This window comes from Pteropus alecto, unplaced genomic scaffold, assembly GCF_000325575.1.
Source record: "Pteropus alecto unplaced genomic scaffold, ASM32557v1 scaffold67, whole genome shotgun sequence".
Classification (NCBI taxonomy): domain Eukaryota; kingdom Metazoa; phylum Chordata; class Mammalia; order Chiroptera; family Pteropodidae; genus Pteropus; species Pteropus alecto.
The window spans coordinates 9,806,651-9,817,628 of NW_006441061.1; the positions used below are offsets into that span (position 1 = coordinate 9,806,651).

At 66.3% G+C, this 10,978-nt stretch overlaps 1 protein-coding gene across 3 annotated transcripts in view; it reads right to left on the reverse strand.

Moving 5' to 3' along the window:
- The window catches only part of ABCA2 (ATP binding cassette subfamily A member 2), a 20,892-nt gene that overhangs the window by 8,542 nt on the left and 1,372 nt on the right, over positions 1 to 10,978 (reverse strand). Inside the window, exons 2-22 of one of the 3 annotated variants that reach the window (XM_015594228.2) lie at positions 7,657 to 7,750; positions 7,356 to 7,358; positions 6,511 to 6,622; positions 6,262 to 6,425; positions 5,854 to 5,981; positions 5,574 to 5,684; positions 5,045 to 5,263; positions 4,349 to 4,677; positions 3,962 to 4,121; positions 3,007 to 3,135; positions 2,742 to 2,909; positions 2,572 to 2,668; positions 2,173 to 2,346; positions 1,991 to 2,093; positions 1,806 to 1,920; positions 1,514 to 1,704; positions 1,175 to 1,325; positions 900 to 1,104; positions 616 to 780; positions 347 to 527; positions 37 to 249 (exon numbers count right to left, since the gene is read on the reverse strand). In XM_015594228.2, the coding sequence (XP_015449714.2) occupies positions 37 to 249; positions 347 to 527; positions 616 to 780; positions 900 to 1,104; positions 1,175 to 1,325; positions 1,514 to 1,704; positions 1,806 to 1,920; positions 1,991 to 2,093; positions 2,173 to 2,346; positions 2,572 to 2,668; positions 2,742 to 2,909; positions 3,007 to 3,135; positions 3,962 to 4,121; positions 4,349 to 4,677; positions 5,045 to 5,263; positions 5,574 to 5,684; positions 5,854 to 5,981; positions 6,262 to 6,425; positions 6,511 to 6,622; positions 7,356 to 7,358; positions 7,657 to 7,750 (3,212 nt within the window). Of the gene's footprint in view, positions 1 to 36; positions 250 to 346; positions 528 to 615; positions 781 to 899; positions 1,105 to 1,174; positions 1,326 to 1,513; positions 1,705 to 1,805; positions 1,921 to 1,990; positions 2,094 to 2,172; positions 2,347 to 2,571; positions 2,669 to 2,741; positions 2,910 to 3,006; positions 3,136 to 3,961; positions 4,122 to 4,348; positions 4,717 to 5,044; positions 5,264 to 5,573; positions 5,685 to 5,853; positions 5,982 to 6,261; positions 6,426 to 6,510; positions 6,623 to 7,355; positions 7,359 to 7,656; positions 7,751 to 10,978 lie in introns of all 3 variants that reach the window. The other 2 variants (XM_015594227.2, XM_025051155.1) reach the window with 2 other exon arrangements.

The following is a 10,978-nucleotide window of genomic DNA, read 5'->3' on the forward strand; positions in this document are numbered from 1 at the left end:
CGGCCCCACCCGCCGGCCCCGCCCAACCCCACGCACTTGTCCATCTCCTTCCGGATCTCCTCCTGCGCCATGCTCTTGAGCCGCGAGTAGAACCAGAGGTGCTCCTCCACCGTGAGCCGGTCGAAGAGCACATTGTGCTGCGGGCACATGCCCAGGTTCTTGCGGATCTCGCCCATCTCTGTGCGGATGTCGTGCCCGTAGATAGTGGCGGAGCCCGATGTGGGCGGGAACAGGCCGGTGAGGATGGACCTGGGCAGGTGGGCCGGGTCACAACCCCCGCCTCCTGCAGGAAGCCCACACTAATACCCACGCGGTGGGGACCCGCGGCCCAGCCCCTGACGCTCACATGGTGGTGGTCTTGCCGGCCCCGTTGTGGCCCAGGAAGGACACCACCTGGTTCTCATAGAGGTTCAGGCTCAGCCTGTTCAAGGCCAACTTCTTGTCGTTCTTGTAGACCTTGGTGAGCTTGTCCACGCAGACCACCAGCGGCAGGTGGGTGGGCTCCTCCTCCATGCCCCGAGTCTCCTCTGTGCCAGGGCCACCGGTCAGCGCTGAGGCTGCCCCAGGTCCCTGAAACCCAGCGGCTGCCCCAGCTGCCACCCTCACCCGCCTCACCCAGGCGCCGGCTTTCCATGGCACAGGCCTGGTCCTCTTCCATGACGCTAAGGCGGGGGGCGCGAGCCCACGGCCAGCTCCATTCCCACGCCTCTGTCCGCCCACTGCCCAGCCAGTAGGACTTCTGCAGTGGGAAGTACCAGGGCCGCGGCAGCCCGTACATGCCTGGGGGTAGGGAGAGGAGGGGAGGCTGACCAGGGCCTAAGGTTACTGGCCATGTGCCCACCACCTCTGCCAGGGAGCCGCACCCCCCAACCCTTCCCCTCCAAAGCACTGGCCGATACCTGGGTGCACAGCCTCAATATACCACGTGAGCACACCATAGACAACCGCATCCACCATCAGCATGGTGACAGCCAGGAGCAAGTTGAAGTCGTCCCCTTCCACAGGCGACTGGCTGAACGTGTGCCACTGGATGCCCACACCCGCCACCTCATACAGAGCGAAGTACTTGGAGCCCAGGCCAAAGGCTGTCGTAGACATCAGGGACTGAGGGGGCAGCAGTGTCAGTAGGGGCAGAAGGCCGGCCCTCCCCCCACCCAGCCGCCAGGGCCCTTACAGCAATGCACTTCTCGAAGGCGGTGATCTTGTCGTGAGCTACCTCCTCACGGATCGCCACGTACATGTAGGGCACATAGCTCAGAAAGTAGATGATGCCACCGCAGGCTGAGGCCAGCTTGGCCTTGGAGTACAGCACGGACACCAGGAAGCTAGGGCAGGCAAGGCCACAGGCCATCAGCCACACCGAACTCTGGCGCTAAGCCCAAAGCCACCTCGGCTCCCCAGCCACCCTCCCAACTGAGGCACAGAAGGGCCCCAAGCCAGGCGGTTTCTGCGTTTTCTGGGCAAGCCCAAGGGCTACTCCCTCCCAGCCCGCCGCCAGTCACACGGTGCTCACCAGAACATGATGGTGGCCACGGCATAGACAGCCAGGAAGAGCCAGATGATGAGCACATGGCTATGCATGAGGACCTGGCCGTACTTGAGGATGGCGGTGAGCGCCGTCACCGAAATGGAGAGCTGCACGAAGCCCGTGATGAACCAGGCCACCCAGTGCACGGCATTGTCCAGGCCCATCGTCTTCATCACCTGCGGCCAGGTGGGCAGGTGCAGGGGGCCTTGATGCAGATACCGAGGGAGGAGTGCCCGTAGCCGCCCGCACCCCTACTCCTCCCCATCTCTACCCCCACCTCCTTCAGTCGGTGCTCCTTCTCTGCCACAATGTGCTGGATGGTCATGGCCACTGAGTAGACCCAGGAAATCACCATGCAGAGCGGCATCATGTGCTCGATGACGAACAGGAAGCTGGGGTGGGGGCAGGGGCGTGAGGAACGGGCTCGGCCTGCGCGCCCACCCCCGGGTGCCCTGAACTCACTCGTCCCGCGTGTAGCAGGGGTAGGGGAACATCTGCACGTAGCTGCCCGGCTCCACCACATCATGCCCCACGAAGGTGTTGATGATGGCGCGCTCCATCATGTCTGTGGGGGGGGTCAGCCGTCAGCAGGGGCAGCGGCCCCTTCCCCCAGCACGGCCCCAGGGGCGGCCCTCACCCCTCACCCTGGATCCAGACGAAGCCATACAGGAAGTAGAAGCGTCCCCCTGTGTTGGGCCCTGGCCGCCAATAGGCCCGGCGGATCTCGTTGGTTTTCTCGGTGAAACTGGAGTTCTGGCGGATCTTGTAGTGCACGTGGGGTGGCAAAGAGCCGTCTTTGCGTGTCTGGAAGATCACGCCTGGGACAGGACAATGGGCAGGGTGTGGGCGTGAAGGGGGAGCAGGGTGTGAGACGGGCAAGACCAGGGATGGGGGCTTGCAGAGAGCAGGGGAGGGCAAGCACGGGCTGAGGCGGAGCTTAGGAAGAAGGGGCGGAGCCATGAGGGGCGGGGCCTGCAGCGCTCAAGGACAGGGGCTGGGGCTGGGAAGCGGAGGGACTGTCGGAGGGGTTGGGGCTGGCTCACTGGCAAACACGGTGACGTTGTCCTGGTAGGCCTGGTTGAGGGTGTAGTTGACGATGCTCTCCTCGTCCGGGAAACCCTTGAAGATGTCCACACTCACCTGGGGGAAGGGACGTCATCGTTGGAGCTGGCCCTGCGCCCCAGCAGAACCCCGCCAGGCTGGCCCAGCCCACCTTGGACATGAACTGAATCCAGCCGCAGGCGGCGTTGTCAATCGTGTCCAGCTGCTGCAGGAGGGCCGAGCCACTGGGCAGCGAGAAGTTGTCCTGGAGCAGGGCAGGCGGCAACTCCTCCAGCGACAGGTTCAACGCCTCGGGGTGCAGCCTCAGCTGTGCCACGTACTGGGGGTGGAAGCCTGGCTCAGACGCTAGCCTGTGCCGACCGCCACCCAGGGCAGAGTGGGCTCCCCTCCACCCCCCAGCCCAGCCCCCGCGGCACCTGCTGCAGCCAGTGCAGGTGCTGCTGCAGCCTGCCCTGCTCCAGGAAGCTCCGGATCTCGGCCGAGATGTTGAGCCAGACCTGGGCGTAGTGCGTCACGTTGCCTACAAAGGCAAAGGTCTCGTTGGCCTGCAGAGGGTGAGGGCACGGGGCATGGGGCGCACGCAAGGACCCCAGCCAGCGAGGGGGTTCTCCTCTCCCTTGTCTCCCCCACGGTGGGCACCAGCCAGTGGCCAGTTCCCACCAACGACAAGTCTTGCTCTGGCCAAGCTCCCCACTGGAAGCTCCAAGCCCTCTCCCTCTCCACCTTTCTGCAGGGACCCCTGAAACTCGCCCTGGCCCTCCAGCCCCGGTCCCAGGGCGGCAAGGGGTACCGGTTGCCCGCTGTGGCCCCCTGCTCCTTTCTCAGACCCCTTCTGCACGCCGCCCGCAAGCGGATCTGACACTTGGCCCCCGTCTCTCCCTGCACCTGACCTAGGGAACCCCCACTACCTCTCCTCTCCCTGGGCCATTTCCGGTGCTGGTTTCCACTTGTTCCAGACAGCACCTCTCCCCCGGGATCCAGACGGGGGGGACACTTTGCCCTCAGTCAGCCCCAAACCAGCCAGCTGCCCGGCCCACATCTCGCCCACTGGGCACTGTTCTGGAAGACTTCCTCACGCAGCTCCCCATCCTCACCAGCGCTGACCAGCCCTGGTCACACCTAGCCAGGCCAGGACCCTGTGCTAAACCAGCCCCGCGGCAGCCACCACACCCCCCTCCCCCGAACCCACCCACTGTTCCGTCACTTGCAGAGCCACGTTGGAGCTCGAGGGCCAGGGCTGCACCCCTCCCATGCCAGTTCTGTGAACCCCTCTGCTCAGGGTTCTCGCCTGCAGACCCCTCCGCCCAGCTCCTCCAGCTCCTGGCCCTGGGAACACCTGCAGCGCAGCCCAGGGCGTTCAGGCTCGCGCACCTTGAGGATGACGCGGTCCGCCTCGGAGCCGGCCGGCGCGTACAGAATCTTGGGGTTGCTGGTCATGAGGTGCACGAGAAGGCCCAGGTTCCGCTGCTCCTTGCTCGTGAAGCCCAGGGAGCTCATGTTGCCACGCCGCAGGGCCTCCGGCTCAATGGTGCTGGAGCAGGGGAGCGCAGTTAGTGGTGGTGCGGGGGCGGGGCTTCAGGGTGAAGTGGGCGGGGCGGGGCATGGGGCGGGACTTCAGACTGGATGCGGGGTGAGGCGCGGAGTGTGAGCCTGCGCCAGGACCGGTAATCAGAGCCAGGCCTGGGGTCAGGCCACTCCCCATCTGCCTCGATCGTCCCCACCCACCTCACGGCCACCCTTTCTCTGTCTCCCACCTACCGGTTGTTGCCACACAGGATGGGCTGTAGGGCGGCCCAGAGCTGCACGAAGGCTGAGCACTGGCCCTGCAGCATGTCCGAGGAAGCCTGGGTGGCAGCAGATGGGGCACCGTCCTCGGCCGTGGTGTTGGGGCCTGTGCCCACCCCGGTCGCTGTGCCATTGGCCGTCCCGCCAGGGCCGCTGGCTGGGGGCCCAGGAGCCCGGCCCGCGCAGGCGCCCTGGGGCAGTAGCAGGGCCAGGGCAGAGAGGACGTCCACGTCCTGCAGAACTTTTTGGGCGTCCAGCAGGTCCTCCAGCAGCGCCTGCAGCCGCCGTGGGGGTGGTGCTTGCTGCTGGGGGGCAGAGCCATTAGGGACATCCAGCCCCAGCTGAGGAGAAATGGAGCATGTGGGCACTGGAGGCCCAGGGGAAGGGACGGGCTGGGGGCTGATTGACATGCGGGTGACTGAGCTTAGCGGGGAACAGGGAAGACACCAGCAGAGGGGAACAGGTGGGGAGGAGAGGGGCTGAGGGAGAGTCTGCAGCCTGGGGGCTAGGGGAGCACCAGTTAGGGGCTGGATGGCACACACGGGAGAGGACATGGGGCAGGTCGAGGGTGCGAGGCATGGCATCGTCGGGGGGTGGATGCCCAGCGCCAGGCCCCGGCGGCCCCTAGGAGTTCTAGCTGCTCCCCCAGCCCAGGCGGGACCTCCTCACCTGCTGGGCGATCCTGGCTGCATCCAGCTGTTTCCGGAGCTCCGAGGCCAGCCCTGAGAAGCGCCTGGCTCGGGCTGCGGCCTGCCCACTGCAGACAGCATCCCGGTAACCCTGCAGTGCTGGCTGCTGACCCCGGGGCACGGTGAGGATCCGGCCCAGCTCCCTGGAGCCTGGTGCACACGTGAGCTGCTCCAGGAGAGCCGGGGCCAACAGCAGCTCCTGGGGGACAGGATGCAGGGGGAACGGCTGGGAAGGAGCCCCACCAAGAGGAAGGCAGGGCCTTGTCCAACCGGCCCTCAGGCCCCACCTGCCCCACCCACTGCCCCTGGTGTGAGGCTGCCAGGATCTCAGAGGAGGAACACAGGTCACCATCCTGCCTTCCCGCTCCCCATACCAGCCGTAAACTCTCAGGACCCTCCCTCATTCCCCAGGAGCTCGGAATTATCAAGGGGGCGCCTTTCTGCACCCACAAGAAACATCCACCCAGGGGCAGATAGCAGCCTCCCATCCCCCTGACAGGCCCCCTCACCTCCAACCGGAATAGGGAGCTGGTACCCAGGCGGCCCCAGGGCTCCTGACCCCTTGGGAGGCCTGAGTCCACATCCAAGGCAGGCAAAGGGCGAAAGAGCAGGCGATACACCTGGCATGGGAGGGGGTCGTGGCTTAGGCTGGGCCTTCCGGATCCCGGCCCCAGGGCCCTGCATCACCCCACCCTCAGGCAGCCAGGGGAGGGCACAGCAGACTGGCCAGCGCAGGGCGCTGTCCCAGGAGCAGGCATGTGCTCATCGCCGAAGCTTGCATCGCCTCACCTCAGGCAGGTCCACCTGGGCAGCCAAGAAGGCCTGGGCCGTGCTGTTAGGCAGTGACAGGTTCTGTGTCAGGAAACACCACAGCTCCTTCGGGTCCCTGGCCACCGAGTCCAGAGAGAAGGAGGACGCTGGACAGGCAGAAGGACGGGGCTGAGGGCTGGCTCTGAACAGGCTCAGAGCCAAGCTCCCGGCACCAGGGCTCGGCCACCATGGCGGGCAGCTCGGCCAGGCCCATGACCATGAGTGTGCCCCAGAACTCAGAGCCACGATTTAGACGAAGGGCCCGAGGCGTGACGCGGCCCGGGGCAGGAGGTCACCAAGCTGGGATTCAAACCCAGGTGACACCAGAGCTCGGGCCTCAGCTCCCACCTCCCAGCACAGGGACTGCTCGGCCCACCCAGGAAGCACCTGCAGGTCTGTCCGAATGGCCGTCCCAGGTGTCCGGGCCCGAGCTGAGGGCCTCCAGGTGCTGGTGCAGGGCCTCGAGCCCCGAGCCCAGGCTGGGCCGCTCCGGGTCAAACAGGTTGCCCTCCTCCACCACGCGGTTGAGGCGCTCCAGCAGCTGAGTGACCCTGTGCCGCCATCAGATGTCACCCGCTGGCCATCGGGCCCGGGGCCGGGTGAGGGAGGGGGACTGGGCTCCGAGAAGGCACTCACGTGGAGTTGGCGTACTGCAGGAAGCCGAACTCGTCCCGCTGGCCATCTGGGCACAGCGACTGCATGACGGGCAGGATGCCGGCCGAGGTGAGCGGTGCTGCCGTGTAGAAGGCTGGGGGACGGGGTGAGGACAGGACCCCAAGCCAGGGGACAGGGGACGGGAGGGAGAGGGAGGAGTCGAGAAGGGGGAGGGAGACAGAGGCCAAGAAGAAAAGTTTAGAGAAAGTCAGGGAGGAAAAGCAGCTTCAGGCAGCAGACGGGGACAGAGCCAAGAGTTCCAGCGCAAGTGACTCCAGCAGGTCAGAGGTCGGAGGGCGTCCCACACTCCGTTCCCACTCCCAGAGCACCCCTCTTCCCTCAGCCAGCTGAGACCGAAACGCACTGACACTCCCGCCCCAAGGATTCAGGTGCGGCATAGCCCACAGAGCCCGGGAAGCCTATGGGGCCCCCTGCGAGGCAGTGACCTCTGACCTCTCTGGCCAGCTGGTTAGCAGAGTGAATGCAAGAGCCCACCAGGGTCTGAGGGGAGAGCAGCCAGGTGCCCCGCCCAGGAAGGACCAGGTGACCCCACAGAGAGAGGGACGCCCAGGAGCCTCACCCAGAGCCCCCGTGGTCCAGGCCGCCTGGCCCTTCACGCCCACCACCCACTGTCCCCTCCTGAGAGCCAGCTGTTTCTGACAGTGGGCAGGGGGCTGTGCGGGACCCAGCAAAGCTGGGAAAGGCTGTTAATGCAAGCGGGGGGCCGGCACAGGGTGGGGGGGTGTGCTCCAGCCGCACCAGGAGGCCCAGCGGGCCGTCCTGCGGCTGCGCCTGGGCCAGCAAGGAGGAGGCGGCCGCTCACTTACAGACTGCATGCGGGCGCAGAGGAGCACAAGAGACCGTGCGGGGGAGGGGCGAAACAAAACAGAGGACAACAGTGAGAAACGGCGCCTGGTCGGTCGCTCGTGGTCACCACGGCCAGCCAGTTTCTCCAGCCTGGCCGGGGGTGTGGCCAGAGACCACACGGGGGAGTAGGCACCCGGACCGGGGCGGGGAGGGGGAGCCGGGACACGTGCGTGTGGTCACGTGCACACAGTCATGCGTGCCTGCGGTGAGGGCTGCCTGCCCCACCCCCGTGTGCCCCGAACCCACCCCGAGGACCCTCACCTTCCTTCACAGAGATGGTAGGTTTCTTCTGCCGAAGCCCCAGCAGGATAAAGAACAGGACCAGAGGGATGAAGATCTCGAAGGCCAAGACCCACTGGAAAGGGAGGGCGGAGTGAGGCCATCGGCCCAGGGCTGGAAGGACCGGCCCAGGCCAGATAAACAGACGCCCTCCCCGAAGGCCAGCCCAGCCCTCTGTGCTCCCCCAGGGGCCACAGGTCACCCAGGCCCACCCTTCAAGGGCCTTGTCGAAGGGCCGGAGGGCAAGTGTCGTCTGGTGCAAGTGAGAATCATGCCCCCTGCCCTCCAGCCCAGCTTCTGCTTGCCACGCCAAAGGCCGACGGCCGAATCGGCCAGCTTGTGGCCGACTCTGACCCGTGCGTGTGCCCAGCTTGTCTTCTCGCCCGCCTGCAGGGAGGCCTGGCTGGGGCCTGAGCCTCCGGGAAGACGCACTCGGAGGTCTCGCAGCCCCCAGTCCCCGAGGCTCAGGCGCCTCCTTCTGCCCTGAGCCCTCGTCCTCAGCCTGGGTGCCCACCCTGGGCCTCACTCAGTGTTTCTAGGACAGCCGCTGCCACCCCAGGCTGGGCGCCTGGCAGAGCCCCGCTCGGACCTGCTCCGGTGGGACAGGACTCCGGGGCCAGGGCCCGGGTCTCCCTCAGCTCCACTGGGACAATGGGACTTCGCCGTTCTCGCCCCGCCTCTCCTCGCTTGGGGAGGGGAAGGAGGGGGTTCTCAGGCTAGCTGCTGGAGGGCGCGCCGTGACCCCCACCCCACCCAGCTCTTCTCAGAGGCGCCAGATTTCCTTCGTCCTCACCCCCACCCCAAAACTGACTTAGAGCCCCCATCGCAGCGTGCTCTGCCTTTCCCGAGGAGCAAGCTCCTGGTCCCCTGGGGTGGGGCAGCTGCCGCTGTGTTTACTGTGCTTTGACAACAGTGCTCTGTGGTCTGGAACAGCCCGCCGCGTCCGTGCCCCACACCCGCCCCAGCCCGTGCCAGCCTCCACCCCCTCCCCAGGCCAGGATCCAGCCCGCGGCTGGCCCAGGAGGCGTCGTGGGCACCCACAGGGCTCACGGCAGGCGCATGCCACACACGTGCACGCACACAGGGAGAGGGTGGCTGCATGAGAGTGGCGACCCTGAAGGCCAGGGTCACGGCCGCGGTGCCAGCCCCCCCCACACCCGCCCTGCCGCCAGGCACCTCCACCTTGCAACTGCAGCACAGGCCTCACCGCCTCCCCATCACTATAGCAACGGCTGCGCAGGCGCTGCAGGGAGGAGAGGCCCGCTGGGCGGGCGGGAGGGCGGGCGGAGGGGCATCTGGTTACAGGCAGCAGCACAGGTTGTCACACCTGCGCATCCCACCCAGGGGCCTGCGAGGGAGCCAAACCCCTGTCTCCTGAGACCAGTCCAGTCCCCCCAGATTGTCCCTGGGGCCTAGGTACCCACCGCAGCCTGAGCCCCCTCCTTCTGTATCAAGGGCAGAGCAGTTGAGACCTACAGATAGAGTTACCGCCTCCCACCCCGGTGACTCGGTGCCTGTAATCCAGGCCCTCCCCCAGGAACAGCTGGTCACCCGGTGGTAGGCCAGGTCCAGCTAACTAAGAGGTCACAGGCCACACCCACAGATGGAGAAATGAAGGCACGGAGCTTGGAAGAGGGAGCAAGCCAGGCACCGACGTCCTTGGCTCCTACACATCAGACCGAGCTTTCCACGGGGCGCACCGCCAGCGAGGCACGCGGCACGCAGGGCAAAACCTCTGTCAGCCAGGCCCAGGGGTCCAGCTCTGAGGCCCAAGGCTCTCCTGGGAAAGGGGGTTCCAGCAGGAGTGTGCCCCGCATCGGGCCATCGCCAGCTTCACAGTGTCAGGCGGCATGGCCTCAGTCACTCTGGAGGAAGTTCTGATTCGCCGCGCTAGCAGGCCCGGGACCTCCACGTGGCCTGCCCAGCCCCTGGGACTGCCTCGGGGCAGGGCACAGGAAGGTTCTGAGTGAGGTCCCACCTTGCAGGTGGGGACACTCCTGGGTGTTGCCAGGTGCCCTGCAAGCCATCGCTCCTTTCTCTGAGCCTTGGGGTCTCCAGTGGATGCAGGGGCCATCGCCCCAGCCTCTGCTCCCAGCCCCTGGGGGTCCCTTCCTACCAAGAACCCTGGGGCTGATACCAACGCCTACCCACACGCCGGCCCCCCTTCTTCTCCCAAGCCCCACCCTGCTACCCCCAGTGACCCAAAACCTGAGGTGGAGGAAACCACATCAGAGGCTGCCTGGGGCTACAGGCCTGACCCAGCACCAGCCAGCCCAGGCCCTCTGGGCAGGCAGTGTGTGTACCAACCCTGGCTCCCTGCCAGGGCCAGGTGCCCAGGAGAACCCTGCCAGGCCATGGTGATGACGGCCACCCTGCCCTGTTCGCAGCCCCAACCTTCTCATTGTGCACTTCAAGGCCTTTCTCAAGGAGGGACCCAGGCAGGAGGGACTCAGCCCGAGAGGTCTCAGGACCAGATGGGACAGGAGCGACCCGGGCCCCAGGTGGGCAGGATGTCTCCTCCTCAGGCCCCCACTTGGGACCCAGCCTGCTCTGGGCCCGTCCTGGAAAATCCCCAGGGCCCATTCAGAAACTCGAGCTGCCCAAGCCTCTCTGGTGCCACGTTCTGCCCTTCCCAGGGCCAGAGTGGTGAGGGCTAGCCTGCCGACATCCACCACCCCAGCTCTGCTCCTCAACAAGGTTCTGTCCCTGAAAGCTGCTGTGCCCTGAGCTCTCAGACCGCTGGCTGTCCAAGCACAGGGCAGAGAGCTGGAGAGCCTGGTGGTCACAGCTCCACACAGATGACCTGGCCCGCAGAGGAGGCTGGGGCAGAGGGGTCAGGGAGTGGGTCAGCCTCTCTGAAGGACTGCCCCAAAGGACAAAAGGGTGCGGGGACTCAGAGTGGCAGAGGCTGCCACAGCAAGGACATTCCCAGTGGTGAGAAAGCAGTAACAGCCGGGTCTAGTGGACATGCGGGGTGGGGGTGGGGGGCTGCCCAAAGGCAGATGGTGCTGCAGGAACGCAGAGACAAGATCTCTGCAGGGGCTCCAGGGGGGCCAGGCCCAGAGGCCACTGAGCCTCTGAGCTGCATCAAGTCTCCCTCAGTCATAGGAACCAGGGCCTCCAGCGACCCCGGAGTCCCCAGGGCCGCCTTCATCCCCCCTCCCCCACCTCTGAGGCTGGCCCTGGAGAGCGCGCTGCGGAGGGTGCCCGTGACTCAGCCGAGCACCACGAATGTCAGCGGCCGGTGAGCGGCGGGCTGGGCATCGCCCTCATCCCTGGAGGCCGGGCAGCGGGCAGGGGCGGG